This window comes from Centroberyx affinis, unplaced genomic scaffold, assembly GCF_046629955.1.
Source record: "Centroberyx affinis isolate AG114_WGS23_722 - 3 ecotype Tasmania unplaced genomic scaffold, CSIRO-AGI_Caff_v1 ptg004468l_1, whole genome shotgun sequence".
Lineage (NCBI taxonomy): Eukaryota > Metazoa > Chordata > Actinopteri > Beryciformes > Berycidae > Centroberyx > Centroberyx affinis.
Genome location: NW_027282129.1, coordinates 56710 through 74392, shown reverse-complemented (window position 1 = coordinate 74392; position 17683 = coordinate 56710). Strand labels below are relative to the sequence as shown.

Below are 17683 nucleotides of genomic sequence, written 5' to 3'. Positions count from 1 at the left end.
TCAAGCAGATGCCTTTATCCAGAGGGATTTACCATGAGTGCAACAGTAGGATAAGCTTCAATTCCTAGATTACCAACACTACAAGCAACCAACAGTAAACATGTCCAGGGTCAGAGGTCACCGCACCCTGACAATATTACTATGAACCTAGAGTGTAAGAGAAAAGATCTATGGAAAGAAACAGGGAAACTAAGCTAAAACTCAGAAGGCATTCAAAAATATTGATCGATCAATATTCTGACCTGAATCACGTCTCTTTCTCTCCTCCGCTCTGTTCCTCTCTCCATCAGCCTGTGAATTTATATAATCTGCCATCTCCATCTCCTGCATGACGACCCTGTTGATCCAGCTGTTAAGAAGTACAGTATGTTGGCCGATGAAATGTTTCTGTCGTTCCAGTCCCCGTTAGCAAACGCCTCTCTGACGAACGTGTCAGACAGTGTGTGTGTGTGTGTGTGTGTGTGTCTAAATCCATCCTTCCTCATCTGTGCCTACTGATTTCATCATGACAGTCACCAACCACAGATAATTTTTTTGTTATTTTGGATCAAAACCCAGATGGCAACACAAATGGAAGTATTAAAAAACACTAATTACCATTGCTTCGTTTCATTTGAAGGGTTTCATTCCAAAGCGATCCATTTTGGAAAACTTGAGCTGTCAGTATGGGAGAGTGGGTGTCATTTTGTTGAAAGGTGCATATCTCCTTTTGGAGCAAAACTCTTCATTTGCCGTTTTAGACATTTATCTAACTGATTTCATCATGACAGTTTTGTCAGCAGCTGCAGATAATCACACATAATGGAGAAATGTGCATTTAATCCTCTATCTTTTATTCAATTCATTACATATGAATACCTTACAAGCATTGCAGAACTCTTACAGAGATTGTACAGCATCTAACTTTATATTCTCAGTTATTATTTATTATTTATTTATTATTATTATTATTATTATTATTATTATTATTATATTCTCTTAGATGTCAGTCCCACAGCCGAGGACATTTTGATTTTCAACTGTTTGTCAAAGCCAGAAACCAGAGAATTAAGACTCTAATGTGTGATGTCGACTAGTACAGTTTCTATGGACTGACACTGGGCCGACTGATGCCATCCACACACACACACACACACACACACACACACACACACACACACACACACACACACTCCCACTCATTACCACACTATCACATTATTTCACTTCCCTTCTATTCTATTTAAGTATGGTGAGAGAGGTGAGAGAATTCTATTCTCTTTTTTTTTTTTTATCTCTCCGACACAAAGTAGCCATTAGTTTTGATTATTCATTTGACATGGTTGGAAAACATCATTTCAAATTCTGTGGTTGTAGTACAAATGTAACTATCTGAGGCCATAGCAAGCAGTGTATTTTAATACTGAACTTTCTCCAACTGACTGTATCATAGTCAGACTAAAACACAATGCCACAGACTGAGGTGTTGTCTCCAAATACAAAAACTATAAACAGTCATAAACATAAGCATTACATAAAAACATATCAGTGGCAAAGCCTTCCTTCCACATAATAAAAAGCATAGACATTTGATTAAATTATAAGAAGAGGTACAATATAATAAAAGAACCAATTGAAAACACAATAAAAATCTATATGTGTGTGTGTGTGTGTGTGTGAGAGAGAGAGAGAGAGAGAGAGAGAGAGAGAGAGAGAGAGAGAGAGAGAGAGAGAGAGAGAGAGAGAAGCAAGAGCGCTTGAAAGAAAGGCTTTTGTTTTGTCTATGTGTGTGTGCATGTGTGTATCTACGTGTCTGCTGTGTTTTCATGTACGCAACATTGTGTGAGTCTTATTGAGGTCCGGTGGATCAGGTGGATCTGGTGGATCAGGTGGATCCCTTCAGCTCTTTCTCACACATCCAGCGGTGTGTTTCTCCACAGTGGGTGTTGTACCAGCTCTCCAAGCCCCCGTCCTCGGCCGGGTTAAAGAACACACATTTGAAATAGAACGGAGGGGTCAGCTCCTCATTTTTCCAGAAACTGCAAAACACGACATGACACACTGTTTGTTATGGAAGCCCATTGAGGACATGTAAGATAAGAAAGAAAATTATCTTGAGATCTCAGGATAACAAAAAACATTTTCTGCCACCCTGTGTTCGGGATACCAACGCAGATGTAGAAAAACATAAATGTAAGCACCACCGCATTGTTTACATTCGCGCTTTACATTCCATTGACATTACATTTTCCACAGTAAACAGGTAAGACGATGTATCTATCCTATCACATACTGTATCTACAGTATGTTGGGGTTGGGCATTGAGAACCGGTTACAAATTAGAACCGGTTCCAAAATTCTGATTCCAAAGGAATCATTAAGACATTTTTATTTTGATTCTGCTTATCGGTTCCGAAACAAATTTCACTCGTGCTAGTTTCAGTTTCCGTGGTGGCGGCATGCACCTGTGGTTTGTAGTCCGCCAGTAAAACCAACGAAGAAGAAGAAGAAGAAGAAGAAGAAGTTTCCTGTTTCTTTTAGTTATGCTAAGTTTAGTTTAGTTATGCTAAAAGCGTTAGCGATCTAAAAGTCCGCTAGCCGTGATGCTAATTTTCGCTATGTTCAACTCCATTGAGTTATGCTAAAAGCGTTAGCGATCTAAAAGTCCGCTAGCTGCAATCGAGTTTTTACTAAAAGTATTAGCTCTCTGAACTAATTATTTTGGTTGGTTATGAATGAAATTGTGATTGTGAAACTGAAGTAAACTGCCTATGTTGTACAACAGAAGTTTGTGAATTGGAGCATTAAGTTGATTTCATAAGCTTTACTCTATGATCAGGAACGCTCATAGAATTAGCATAAAGACGTTTAAAAACGTTTATCTTGACGTTATTCAACATGAGTTGAACATGAGTTGGATTCCTCTTAAGACGGTCCGAGACTTCAGAGGAGATCTCAGAGCCATCAGAGGAGATCTCAGAGATGCCAGAGAAACCCTTTTCCAGTACTGGATGGCGAGCCCAGCCCACAAGATACAGAACCTGTTGCCTGCAGTAAGAAGACTGTGAACTAAGGAACACTCACGTATTCCACACCTACTTCAAGTGCGGTAGGATTGAACTGTACACACACATACAGCTCCAGAGACAGACAACATACATACCTTTCTTCATACCGGCCATACCGGAGTCGGACTGTGACTCTTACAAAGACTTTGAAAAAAGGTCTGTATTGGGTTTTTTTTATGTGCGCACAACTTAGAAGTTTCTGAATATGACTTGTGTAAAGGTTTTTAAAAATAAAAGTTTTTTCTGTGAAATAAGCATGTGACCTGTTTTGACCCCGCCCCTCAAAGAATCGTAATCAAGAATCGTTAAGAACCGGAATCGATAAGCAGAATCGGAATCAGAATCGTTAAAATCCAAATGATACCCAACCCTACAGTATATACATATACTATATATGGGAAATGTTCAAAACGTCTTACTTAACAGTCAGGGCGCTTCCATCCACCCAAGTCCATTTCCTCTTTCCAGACGCAACTGACTGATCATTCAAGCCGATCCAAGCTTCACCGGCAGCACCCAGTCTTAATAACCAGTAATTGAGCACTATCTGTGGGGGAGATTTGTACATTTCATTTGATTTTGATATGCTTTATTGATTATGTTTAGTGAGATCGTCCCCCAGCTGGGGGTGAATAAAGTGTATCACACACACACACACACACACACACACACAAACACACACACACACCTGTTCCGCTTCACTGTTTATGATGACCAGGTGAGCTCTTTTCGTCTCACAGTCTTGCCTGGCCTCCTCCCAGGTCTTTCTGTCAGAAGAGAGCAGGTAACAGCTGGACAGGTACGGCTTCCATCCTGAGGGACAGCTTGGGGCGTTTTGTTCTGTGAAAGGTAAAGGACAGAAGAGAAGAGAAGAGAAGAGAAGAGAAGAGAAGAGAAGAGAAGAGAAGAGAAATAAGCAGGGGATAAAGCAACAAAAACCAAAAAGAATTAAAAATGCAAAAATTGTATGAATGTTACAGAAGACGGTGTAGAACAGAATATTCCAGATGGTACATTCGTCAAAATATGCTGAATATGAAATATACTGTATATTCCTCAGACAATCAGCATCGATGTGCCCTTGAGCAAAGCACTCGACTCCCATCTTGTGCAGTAGTAGCAGACTGTGGTTGTGAATGTGTGGAACTGTGTGAATGTGAAGCAGTTGGATCCCGCCTGCACCGCAAAACCTGCCCCGGATAAATAAAGGTTTAAACAGAAGAAATCACTCACCCAGTTCAGAAAGTTTCATTTGCAGCCGGTCTCTTTCCTCCTGAAGTGTCTTCATCTCATCTCCTAGACGACTGACCCGGTTCTCTAACATGTTCTTATCTCTGGTCAAAGCCTTTAAACGCTGTTCCAGTTTGCTATCGACATTGCCGGCTCTCAAAAGCTCATTATAACTGGTCTGTAATTGTTCTGTCTCTTTGGTCAGGATGCTGTTATCGGCCTGTATCTGGTTGCACTTTGTCTGTAACTTGTCAAAACTGGTCTGCAACTGGTTCCTTTGCAGTATCAGCTGGTCGCTCTCTTGAACCGTCAGGGTGACATTGCCGGGCGACTCTTCACAAGACCCATCTGTGAAGGGGAAAAAAGATAGAGGTTCCTCTATGTGGCTCCGTGCTTTCAGAGAGAAACTTACGGCATAGCTACACCGGTTGCATTTCTGTTCCGTCCATTTGGGTCGGATCAGATATGCAGCCATTAACTTTAAAGCAACCTGCTATTTTTGATGGACTACGCATCGGTCTGTTCCATATTTTTCCATATAAATGTATGGAAATGCCAATATTTTGTTTATTGTAGTTACTTATCACCATGTCAGGTAACAAAATAGAGGATACATGAACCAGTGTTGCTTAAATAAATGTTAGAGATGAGGTTAACCCATCTGTGAAGGGGGAAAAAAGATAGAGGTTCCTCTTTGTGGTTCCGTGCTTTCAGAGATAAACATTTGTCGGCAGGGACTCAAGTCACATGACTTAGACTTGAGTCACAATATTAATTGCTTGAGACTTGACTTGATGCATGAAGAGAAGACTTGAGACTTGACTTGGGTTCTGCTGACTTGGGACTTGACTTTGACATGTACTTTGATGACTTCACATAAGTTTTGACAAAATATCTTGTGTTTGTGTAAATGACTTAGGTTGAAAGTGATGAGATTTGTTCCAATTTAAATTCTGTTTTCTGAATTTGTATGGAATGATTGAATTTATTGAAGTTGAAACTGATTACAGAAATCAAACTCATGATGCTCTTACCAAGTTTTTATCCTATTAAAACCATATTGCATTGGAAAGTCCTAGATATTTAGATCTCTTTCATAGCATTTGTTTCGATGTCTCACACAGTTACACACTTATTTCATAAATTAAATAAATTGTCCATTGTTGCATCCAGCTGAGGGTGCAGTTAATTATTTCAGAACAGAGAAAAGAGAAAACACTGTTACTGGATCTGCGTGCCCTGAACAAGCATCACAGGAAATACCAGTTTCGTATGCTCGCACACGCATCCCTTCTGCGTTTAGTACGCCCGGGCGACTGGTTCACTTCCATCGACCTGAAGGATGCGTACTTTCATATCCTGATATATCGTCCACACAGGAAATATCTGAGATTTGCGTTTCAGGACGTGGCATATGAATACCTGGTGTTGCCGTTCGGGTTGTCTCTCAGCCCGAGGGTGTTTGTGAAGTGTACCGAGGCGGCTTTAACTCTGCTCAGGGAGCGGGGGATCCACCTGGCCACCTACCTAGACAACTGGCTTCTGCTTGCGCGCTCTGATGGGGAGGACGGTCTTCAAATTGTGCCTGAGACTATTGGGCTTGATGGCTTCAGCCCTGCTCGTTGTGAGACTCGGCAGGCTGTACATGAGAGATTTCCAGCGTTGGGTGGCCTCTGTCAGGTTAGACCCGGTGCGTCACGGCTGTTGCAGAGTGACAGATTCGGCGACGTGCGTACTCGCATTACCCCGCTGGAATCAACGATCTTTTCTGGCAAAGGGTGTGCCAATGGGTGCAGTCCTGTTCAGAAAAGTGGTTGCTACCACTGCCAGCTTAACAGGCTTGGGGGAAGCATACGAGGGCAGGATAGTGAACGGGATCTGGGACGGTCGTCTCCAGCAGCAGTTACACATGCTGGCATGCAGACTGATATTGTGGAGCGATGCGCATCTCCTATCTTTGAGGGCGACGCACGTCCCCGGGGCTCAGAATCTGGGGGTGGATTTGCTGTCCAGAGGCAATCCTCTTTATGGGGAATGGAAACTGCACCCAGCCGTGGTAAACCTGATTTGGGCATGATTTGGCAGGGTGACAGTGGATCTGTTTGCATCCAGAGAGAACGCACAGTGCATGCTGTTTTTCTCTCTACACGACCAGGACGCACTGCTGGGAGTAGATGTGTTAGCGTACGACTGGCTGTGCGTTCTGCTGTACGGGTTTCCTTCTTGATTCCCCCCACTGAGGGAGGAAAGGATGAGGGAGAATCGTTTGAGGTTAATCCCGATCGCTCATCACTGGCCCTCAATGCACCGGCTGGCAGACAGCGGTCAGCCTTGGCCACAGTCAGAGGAGTAGTTACAAAACATCCTGCATGTCCTGCTTGTTTTTACTGTAAATCCAATATGATTTGAACGCGACATCAACATGGCATAGCATCTATCATTCAGAATGCCACTCACTAAAGGATAAAAAAGCTTTTTCAACTTTGCAAATGGGTTTTCATTAGTTTCACAGAGGCTTGGTTATCTGTTGTCAGCAGTTTTACTCAACTGGTGTATTTGCCTTTTGCTGTGTGGTGCGGACAGTGCAGGACAGGCTGATACTCACAGGCTTGTAGCCGAAGGGAAATGTTGAGTGTGGACTGTAACATGCACAGCAAGCCAAAGCTCAGTAAAACCAGTCTGTAGACCTTTGAGCCTGCTGGAGGAACACACACACACACACACACACACACACACACACACACACACACACACAGTCAGTTTTCTACATAAGATATAGAGGATACTGATGGAATAGTTACATCCATATTGCCAATGAATCTACATCTCTCAAACAATTGTCTCGCTCATTCCCCATTCTTGGTCTCCTTCTGCACGCATGCAGATGCTAGCATGCAGATGCTAACACGCACACACACACACACACACAGACGCACACACGCACGCAGACGCACACGCACACACACAACTACTCAGTACCGCACTTCCCCAATGATTTCATTTACTGCAGTAGGGCAAAAAAATTTTTTTAAATTTTGCTTACTTGTCACTTCATGGATCTTTTTGTACCATTTTCCACTATATTGTATTCTGCTGTCATCCAGGTGTTTCTGTTGGCATGTTCATTTTTTGTCAGTTTTGTTTGTTATGTTTGTGATGTTTACTAGGCCCCTTGTTTTTTTTTTTTATAAATTAGTAAATTAGTAACTGCATCTAATACAAACGTATTAGATGCAAAAAGGAGTATTGATTTTGTCATTGTTTTGACCACAGTGTTCAGCGTACTTACTTACCACAGTAAGCCGAGGTAGCACAGATGATATGAGTTGAAATCCTTCCATCGGATTACTTTTACTTTGTTTTTCTGCACTTCCTTCACTTTTACAGTGAATGTTTGAATGGGTCGACTAATGCTATAAACACTCATATACTGTACTTCTATATATGAAAACATTATGTATGCCAAGTTTACATTAGAAGTATGATTTTTTTGTTATGGTTTAATGTTTGCCTTTGGAAAAAAAATGTGAGAAAAATATGTGTATGGAAACTATACAGTACATTTCAAGCTCAAGTTCAAGTTTGTTTATTTCTACAGCCTTTTATTGCAGACATGTCTCAAAGGACTTAGAATAAGCCCAGCTAGATCTAACTGATCGACAATCAGCCATAGAACAGAATGATATGGGACAAACATCAGGAAGAGCAAGACACACAAAAACAGATTATAGCGAGACATAACAGCCTACCTGTTCTACATAGCCTAACCTACCTGACACCACCAGCCTTAGACCCCCAATGCATACAAGCAAAAACTCCAATGAAAAAAACTTTGTTATAGGAAAAAAAAAGGAAGAAATCTTGGGCGGGCCGACATTTACATTTACCCTTCAAGCAGATGCCTTTATCCAGAGGGATTTACCATGAGTGCAACAGTAGGATAAGCTTCAATTTCTAGAACAACCAACAACAGGTCCAGGGTCAGAGGTCACCGCACCCTGACAATATTACTATGAACCTAGAGTGTAAGAGAAAAGAGCTATGGAAAGAAACAGGGAAACTAAGCTAACTAAAACTCAGAAGGCATTCAAAAATATTGATCGATCAATATTCCGACCTGAATCACGTCTCTTTCTCTCCTCCACTCTGTTCCTCTCTCCATCAGCCTGTGAATTTATATAATCTGCCATCTCCATCTCCTGCATGACGACCCTGTTGATCCAGCTGTTAAGAAGTACAGTATGTTGGCCGATGAAATGTCTCTGTCGTTCCAGTCCCCGTTAGCAAACGCCTCTCTGACGAACGTGTCAGACAGTGTGTGTGTGTGTGTGTGGGTTGTGTGCATGCATATGTGTAAATGTGAGTGCATTTGCATTTTGGTGTGTTAGCGTCTGTCTGTGTGTCGTAATCCATCCTTCCTCATCTGTGCCTACTGATTTCATCATGACAGTTTAGTCACCAACCACAGATAAAGAGCACTGAGCAGCTTTTTTTTTTGTTATTTTGGGTCAAAACCCAGATGGCAACACAAATGGAAGTATTAAAAAACACTAATTACCATTGCAGTCCATGGTTTCATTTGAAGGGTTTCATTCCAAAGCGATCCATTTTGGATCTTCTGTAACCAACTGATTTCATCATGACAGTTTTGTCAGCAGCTGCAGATAATAATCACACATGATGGAGAAATGTGCATTTAATCCTATATCTTTTATTCAATTCATTACATATGAATACCTTACAAGCATTGCAGAACTCTTACAGAGATTGTACAGCATCTAACTTTATATTCTCAATTTTATTCTTAGATGTCAGTCCCACAGCCGAGGACATTTTGATTTTCAACTGTTTGTCAAAGCCAGAAACCAGAGAATTAAGACTCTAATGTGTGTCGACTAGTAGAGTTTTTCTATGGACTGACACTGGGCCGACTGATGCCATCCACACACACACACACACACACACACACACCTTCCCACTCATTACCACACTATCACATTATTTCACTTCCCCTTGTGCTATTTTAAGTCACGAAACATCATTTCAAACTCTATGGTTGTAGTACAAATTGAACTATCCGAGACCATAGGAAGCAACACATTTGAATACAAGTATTTGAATTTTAATGCATATACTCAAGTTCCTCCAACTGACTGTATTATAGTCAGGCTAAAACACAATGCCACACAAGGTGTTGTCTCCAAATACACTTATAAACAGTCATAAACATAAACATTACATAAAAACATATCAGTGGCAAGTCCTTCCTTATTCACATAATAAAAGACATTTGATGAAATTGTATTCAGAAGAGGTACAATATAGTAAAAGAACCTATCGAAAACAACATAGAATAAAAATCTGTGTGTGTGAGAGAGAGCAGCGAGAGAGCTAAAAATAAAGATTGCGTGAGTCTTATTGAGGTCCAGCGGATCCGGTGGATCCCTCCAGCTCTTTCTCACACACCCAGCGGTGTGTTTGTCCACAGGCGGTGTTGTGCCAGCTCTCCAAGCCCCCGTCCTCGGCCGGGTCAGAGAACACACAGTTGAAATAGAACAGCATAGGCATCAGCTCCTTACTTGTCCAGTAACTACAAAACACGACATGACACACTGTTTGTTAGGGAAGCCCATTGAGGACATGTATTCATACATTTTATTTATGCTGTTTTCCGGTGATAACGAGTTTATTTTGTTTTGTTTTCTCGAAATATCAAGTCATTTATGTCATGATTTTGAGAGAAAACATTTTGTTTATATGATACGATAAGATAATGAGAAGATTATCTTGAGATCCCAGGATAACAAAAATTGTTTTCTCTGCTTGGAATTAACATCCTAAAGGAAACAAATGTTGCAGTCGGCCTATCTGTTATGCGCATGTTATAGTCGAACGTAAGGTAAATGTAACGTAAAGCATGAATGTAAACCATGAGGCGGCACTTACATTTAAGTTCTTATACTTTTGCGTTGATGTGTGTGTAGCATTTTGTTGAAATCCCAAACACAGGATGCCAAGTTTAAAAATAAATCACCAAAACGAAACATCTTAGAAGAGAGGAACTGGAAGCAGACATGACGACTATCACCGGTAAAAACAATGGGATCTGTTGGAGCAGTTGGAGCTTGAAGAGTTTGAATGGAATGGAAGGAACAAAAATGTCTTCCATCAACCCAGGTACATCAGTCCTCGTCCTCATATCTAGTCCAACCGTTTAATGATTTGGACAACATTGTGCTGCGAGGTGCAAGGCGACTTTGTGTTGAACCAGGCACTGAGCTTCAAGCCTTCCAGCTGCTGGTCCCAAAGCAGGAGACCCAGAGTTTGTGGGAAGATTATCACCAAGAAACTGGTCATCCCAATAGTGAGCGGACCCTCTCAGTCTTGCCCCGGCAATTCTTCTGGCCTGGCATGAGTCGTGACGTGAAGGAGTGGACAGCAAGCTGCCCCCTGGGCTTGTGTAACAAGGCTGGCCCAGACGTGAGAGCACCCTTGATGCCTATTAGCACATCTTACCCTTTTGAAGTGGTAGGTATAGATTATCTTTCTCTGGGTCGTCCAGAAGATAAGCATCCCTACATTCTTGTAATAATAACAGACTTGCTTTCCAAGTATGCTCTCGCAGTACCAGTCTGCAGATGCCACTGCTAAGGCCCTCTGCAGTGCCGTCATCCAGGTGTTTGGGTGTCCAGAGCACATACTCTCTGACCGGGGTGCTGCATTCGAGTCTACCTTGCTTAACGAACTCTGTACACTGTATGGCTGTCACAAGAGCCGCACCACTCCGACCCATCCACAGGGGAATGGTGCCTGTGAGAGGTTCAACCAAACCCTACTCTCCCTCTTTGGCTGAGAGTGATTATGCACAGTGGCCAAGTAAGTCGCCTGCACTGCTCCAAGCCTATAACAATACGACACACAGCACTACTGGGATGACCCCACATTATGTGGTCTTTGGACGACATGCCCAACTCCCCATTGACTGGGCAATGGGAGTAGCACCACCAGCAGAGCCACATGATCTCCAGGGTTGGGCACAGGAAAGCTATCATTCTCTTACGAAGGCATACCAGCTTGTACAGGAACACACAAAAAATAGGCAAGATCGAGACCAAGAACGCTACAATCGCTATGCCTGAACACTCCCTGCTCCCAGGAGAACGAATCCTTATACGCAACTTCCACCGACGAGCAAGAGGGAAGCTGGCACCAAGGTGGTCACCAGAGCCATTTGTGGCAGTGTCTCTATTAAGCGAGGGTCACTCGGAAAATAAAGAGGGTCCCAACCGAACCATTCAACATAACAATCTGCGACCATGTCCCCTTAATCTATTGCAGGTGACCCAGACGAACCCAGCCCCATCAGCGGAGGGAGGCCAGGAGAGAAGGCCCCGGATGAAGGGAACACCCCCACCCACTTTGTGGCTCCCTAGTTCAGTGAGGTTCCCTTTGGGCCGCCCTATGCTTCCTGCAGCTTGCCCTGCACCAGCCGACCCACCTGAGCCTGCAGAAGCTGGCCCATGACCACCCATGTGGCCCAATGTCCCTGAACAGAATGTGTCAGAATGAGACTTTATGATGCTTGAGAAGTTGGTAATGGATTCTGTGGGTATGCTATTATAATTTGACTGCAGTGAATACTTTGGTTGTTGTGTATATTTTGTGTGTATATTTTTATTGCTGTGCCACATTGTATTTTTGGGTTGCTGTGTGATATTGCTTTGGCTATTGGCTATCTTTTTTCTTGGGTTATTGTTTTGGTTTTTTTTTGCATGTTGTGCTTTTTGTTACTACTCACAGACTGAAGTTGCTGATTGGCAAATGAGCATAGCTGTGCTTCCCATGAGGCTCTTCCCTGCCCAATTCAAGGATAGATCAGCTAATGAAGAAAAGCGGATTCACCTGCGGAGGACGGGGCGTGCTCTGGCAGAATGACTTGAGGCAAGCCACAGGACACGACAGAAGACTGCCAGCCTGATCCGAGTAACCGGAACTGACCAAGCCGGCCAGGGACCCCACAACACAACCGACCGCTGAGACCGGGGGAACGATGTAGCGTAACGCCCTCCACCATCAACTGTACACCAACGTGACGACAGCCTCTACACAAGACGTTCCCAACCGCTTCCATAAAGGGAAGTGATCCTCGGTCCTGGGTATGTGTGTGTACATCTCTCAAGTTTTCAAATCAGTAATTGCTACTGTCTGCTCTGTCGCACCGAGCTGCTGACAGAGAGGAGCTGCAGAGGGCCTCCCGAACGAGAAGTCTAGTCATCGCGCCGCCGGACTGAGGACGGACTGAGTAAATAGGCCATCAGGACACGGTGAGAATTGAAGGGGGAATTTTCCTGTCGAGGAACTCTTCATGGACTTTTTAGTTGTTGGTCTATATTACGTAACTAGGCTGTGTTGTAGATTTTGGACAGGCTCGGCAGTTAGAATTTTGTTTAGGCATTTGTTGTTTACCCAGTTTTAATCCCTTTTAACAGTCAGCATGTCGTCATATCAAGTGTGATGCACCGGACTCGGAAATCTCCGGGAGCATTGTTTTTAATATTTTGGTAACGTGTTTTTTTTATGCCTGCCATGAAAATTGCCCTGAGGGAATAAATACAGTTCACTGAATTGAACTGAACTGAGTTGAATTGAAGAGTTCAATTCGATAATGCTGTCTGTATACATTTTGGAGAAAAAAAAATCAGTGGCTGAAGTTCATCATTCACTATTTGTAAAATATTGAGCATCCAGTGTTTGAGTGTTGTTACTTTGTTTACCAAGGACTCAGATTAACTACTACCCTTTAAAAAGCAACATCTGATTCATGAACATCATGATTGCAGCTCTGGATTACAGCCTGGGAAATGTTCAAACCGTCTTACCTAACATTCAGGGCACTTCCATCCACCCAAGTCCATTTCTTCTCTCTGGACCGAACTGACTGATCATTCAAGCCGATCCACGCTTCACCATCAGCACCCAGTGTTAATAACCACTTATTGAGCATTACCTGTGGGGGAGATTTGTAAATTGAATTTGATTTTGACATGCTTTATTGATTGTGTTTTGTGAGTGGGGGTGAATAAAGTGTATCACACACACACACACACACACCTGTTCTGCTTCACTGTTTATGATGACCAAGTGAGCTCTTTTCATCACACAGTCTTGCCTGGCCTCCTGCCAGGAGATTACGTCAGAGGAGAGCAGGTAACAGCTGGACAGGTATGGCTTCCATCCTGAGGGACAGCTTTGGGCGTTTTGTTCTGTTCAGGGGACGGGACGGGACGGGACGGGACGGGACGGGACGGGACGGGACGGGACGGGACGGGACAAGACAAGGCAAGACAACACAACACAACATAAGAAAAGACAGGACAGATGATCAGAATAGAACAGAAAGAAGCAGGGGATAAAGCAACAAAAGTGTAAGAATTTAAAATGTAAAAATTGTATGAATGGCAAGAAAATGTGTTCATGTAAAATGTGCATGTTTTCTTGCTTATATGAGTCAGAAGACGGTGTAGAACATAATATTCCAGATGGTACATTTGTCAAAATATGCTGAATATGAAATATACTGTGTATTCCTCAGACAATCAGCATCGATGTGCCCTTGAGCAAAGCACTTAACTCCCATCTTGTGTCTTGCAGTTGGATCCTGCCTGCACCGCAAAACCTGCCCCGGATAAATAAAGGTTTAAACAGAAGAAATCACTCACCCAGTTCAGAAAGCTTCATTTGCAGCTGGTCTCTTTCCTCCTGAAGTGTCTTCATCTGATCTCCTAGACGACTGACCCGGTTCTCTAACATCTTCTTATCTCTGGTCAAAGCCTTTAAACGCTGTTCCAGTTTGTTATCAGCATTGCCGGCTCTCAAGCACTCAATGTAACTGGTCTGTAACTGTTCTGTCTCTTCAGTCAGGATGCTGTTTTCGGCCTGTATCTGGTTGCACTTTGTCTGTAACTTGTCAAAACTGGTCTGCAACTGGTTCCTTTGCGGTATCAGCTGGTCGCTCTCTTGAACCGTCAGGGTGACATTGCCGGGCGACTCTTCACAAGACCCATCTGTGTTGGGAAAAAAGATAGAGGTTCCTCTTTGTGGCTCCGTGCTTTCAGAGAGAAACTTACGGCATAACTACACCGGTTGCATTTCTGTTCCACCATTAACTTTAAAGCAACCTGCTGCACTGGCTGCTCTGTGGCACGTTGACGGATCTGCTGACGGAGCCGGATCGGAGCCGCAACTCTGGAGATACGCAAGACTTCTATTTTTGATGGACTACGCATCGGTCTGTTCCATATTTTTGCCATATAAATGTATAGAAATGCCAATATTTTGTTTATTGTAGTTACTTATCACCATGTCAGTTAACAAAATAGAGGATACATGAACCAAATAAATGTTGCTTAAATAAATGTTAGAGATGAGGTTATCCATGGATAGCCACTGACTATTTGGCGACAGTACACCTAAAAAAAAAGTGACAAAAGTACTGTACACTGTATGGTACATTAATGTTCCTTACGGTACAACTTGAGTTGTTTATGGAACAATAAGCAAAACAGAACGGGCAGACCGCGGACGGAACAATTAAACTGCCGAGCTGCAAGTGGGCCGCAAACAAATCCGGATACGCAAAGGGAACCCATGCTGTGTAGTTCTGGGGTGAGAGAAGCTTTGAAGCAATAAGAGAAATTATTTTTTTCCCCCAACGCTAGCTTCTTTTTCTCATTGTTTGTAATAGAAAGGAGGCACTGTTGTTACAACTTGGAAGTGTTCACAAGTTGAACACTCGTTGGAACGGCCACATCCAAGGTAGCGATCGTAAGGTCAACTGCCGTGCCGCTCTTGTCATCCCAAGGTATTTCACAATCAACCCATATTATTTTCTTCTTCTGAAAGCCATCGAGGAGCAAAGGAACCGATCGGCCACGTTCGCCATCGTGATGTCAAGCCCCGAGCCAACAAAACATCCTGCATGTCCTGCTTGTTTTTACTGTAAATCCAGTATGATTTGAACAGGGCATTAGCACGGGTCTATCATTCAGAATGCCACTCACTAAAGCAGTGGTTCTCAACATGGGGTCCGGGGACCACCAGGGGTCCTTGAGGGGGTTCCAGGGGGTCCCCAGCAAATTGATGAATTGTTAAACTTCAGCATTACGTCATTTACAAGAAGTTAACACAATCAGAGAATGTAGAAGAATGACTGTTTTGGTCATAGTTACACTGTTATCTCTCTACCTACAATACAGACAGTCATGGAATTCTGTACAAAATCATATCTGACAATAAAAATATTCTCAGATTTGGGTCAGAGAGAAAAAAATCTTCAAATGGGGGTCCGTGGCCCTAATGTGGACTAAATTAGGGGTCCTTGATATGAAAAAGGTCGAGAACCACTGCACTAAAGGATACAACTATTTAAACTTTTCAACTTTTCAAATGGGTTTTCATTAGTTTCACAGAGGCTTGGTTATCTGTTGTCAGCAGTTTTACTCAACTGGTGTATTTGCCTTTTGCTGTGTGGTGCGGACAGTGCAGGACAGGCTGATACTCACAGGCTTGTAGCCGAAGGGAAATGTTGAGCGTGGACTGTAAGATGCACAGCAAGCCAAAGCTCAGTAAAACCAGTCTGTAGACCTTTGAGCCTGCTGGAGCAACACACACACACACACACACACACACACACACACACACACACACACAGTCAGTTTTCTACATAAGATATTGAGGATACTGATGGTAATAGTTACATCCATATTGTCAATGAATCTACATCTCTCAAACAATTCTCTCGCTCATTCCCCATTCTTGGTCTGCTTCTGCACGCATGCAGATGCTAACACACGCACACACACACACACACACACACACACACACACACACACACACACACACACACACACACTCCCACTCAGTACCACACTTCCCCAATGATTTCATTTTCTGCAGGAGGGCAAATTTATTTTTTATTTTGCTTACTTGTCACTTTATGGATCTTTTTGTACCATTGTCCACTATATCGCGTTCTGCTCTCATCAAGGTGTGTCTGTTGGCATCTTCATTTTTTGTTGTTTAGTTTATTTCATAAAGTGATGTTTACTAGGCTGCTTGGAGTTTGTTTTTTATCTCAAGTGCACAAATTAGTAACTGCTCCCTTTCATTGCTTTTTATTACTGTATTTTATCAGTTTATTTTTAATACGGTACAAATAAAATAAGCAAACCTAAAATAACCTAAACTGATAATACAAACGTGGGAAAAGGAGAATTGATTATGTGATTGTTGTAACCACACTGAGGCTTTGCAGAAGAGATGAATTCCCCAAAACAATGACAAAGAGGAAGTGGCTGTATTTGAAGAAATCTGTGGAAATACAGTATGTAAGCCGAGGTAACACTGATGACATCAGAGTGAGCTAAAATCCTTCCATTGGATTACTTTTACTTTATTTTGCTGCACCTTTCCTTTAACTTTTACAGTGAATGTTTGAGTAGGGCCACTAATGCTATAAACATGGAACCGTTTGGTGCTTTAGATAAAGTGTCCGCAAATGATGAGTTTCTGTTTACAACTTTCTGGAAAATAACTCACTAATGATAAAAGGGAAAGCCAGTGACTAGAGAGGCCATCCTGTAACCATACAGTCACCAGTTTGATAACTGGTTGAATAAAATGAAAGACTTTTCTCTGACATGCAGCCTGATTTTTAGGCCAGAAATCTTTGTTTAAACACCCTGCCTTAAATGTCTTCCCATTAAAACATTATGTGTACCCAAGTATGATTTTTTTGTCTGTTCTTGTTACTGTTTAATGTATGCCTTTGGGGAAAAAAAATATATGAGAAAAATATAAGTATGGACTGGTCTGTTGAATGAAAATTAGGAAATTGCAGTGGTTAATATTTCCATTAAGTTTGCTTGTTTGTGCCATAGAGAACATACAACACAACAGCAGAATACGACTGGCTGCACTTGTCCCCCGTTTAAATAACAAGTCCACCAAGTCCTCCGCCTACCCGGGCCAGTTTCGGCGTATGCCAGGTGGAATTACAAGTGGACCCATTCAATTCCTAGATCACCGACACTACGAGCAACCGACAGTAAAAATGTCAAGGGTCAGAGGTCACAGCACCCTGACAATATTACTATGAGCCGAGAGCGTAAGAGAAAAGAGACACGGGAAGAAACAGGGAGACAAAAAGCTCAGAAGGAATTAAAAAATATTGATCGATCAATATTCTGACCTGAATCACATCTCTCTCTCTTCTCCACTCTGTTCCTCTCTTCATCAGTCGAATTGATATAGTCCATCTCCATCTCCTGCATGACGACCCTGTTGATCCAGCTGTAAAGAGGTAGCCTACAGTATGTTGGCTAATTTAATCTGTGTGTCATCCCAGT

General features: G+C 42.6%; 2 protein-coding genes across 5 annotated transcripts; both read right to left on the bottom strand.

The window, feature by feature from the left end:
* Positions 1-827: 827 nt before the first annotated feature.
* On the bottom strand, positions 828-8519 carry LOC139665154 (C-type lectin lectoxin-Lio3-like). Of its 4 annotated transcripts, none has more exons than XM_071544127.1 (6): positions 8395-8519; positions 6883-6975; positions 4281-4625; positions 3736-3887; positions 3467-3594; positions 828-2018 (listed from the first exon to the last, which is right to left on the bottom strand). In XM_071544127.1, exons 1-6 carry the CDS (start codon positions 8480-8482, stop codon positions 1865-1867), a joined length of 960 nt encoding a protein of 319 aa, XP_071400228.1. In that variant the 5' UTR covers positions 8483-8519; the 3' UTR covers positions 828-1864. The 4 variants fall into 4 exon arrangements, with proteins under 4 accessions (XP_071400228.1, XP_071400229.1, XP_071400231.1 ...); XM_071544128.1 differs by having other exon boundaries at positions 6883-6972; positions 8395-8516; XM_071544130.1 differs by lacking the exon at positions 8395-8519 and adding an exon at positions 8200-8218.
* Positions 8520-8985: 466 nt separating this feature from the next.
* Positions 8986-17630, bottom strand: LOC139665155 (asialoglycoprotein receptor 1-like). Its single transcript, XM_071544131.1, has 6 exons — positions 17527-17630; positions 15839-15928; positions 13997-14341; positions 13389-13540; positions 13157-13284; positions 8986-9867 (listed from the first exon to the last, which is right to left on the bottom strand). Exons 1-6 carry the CDS (start codon positions 17606-17608, stop codon positions 9693-9695), a joined length of 972 nt encoding a protein of 323 aa, XP_071400232.1. The 5' UTR covers positions 17609-17630; the 3' UTR covers positions 8986-9692.
* Positions 17631-17683: the final 53 nt, after the last annotated feature.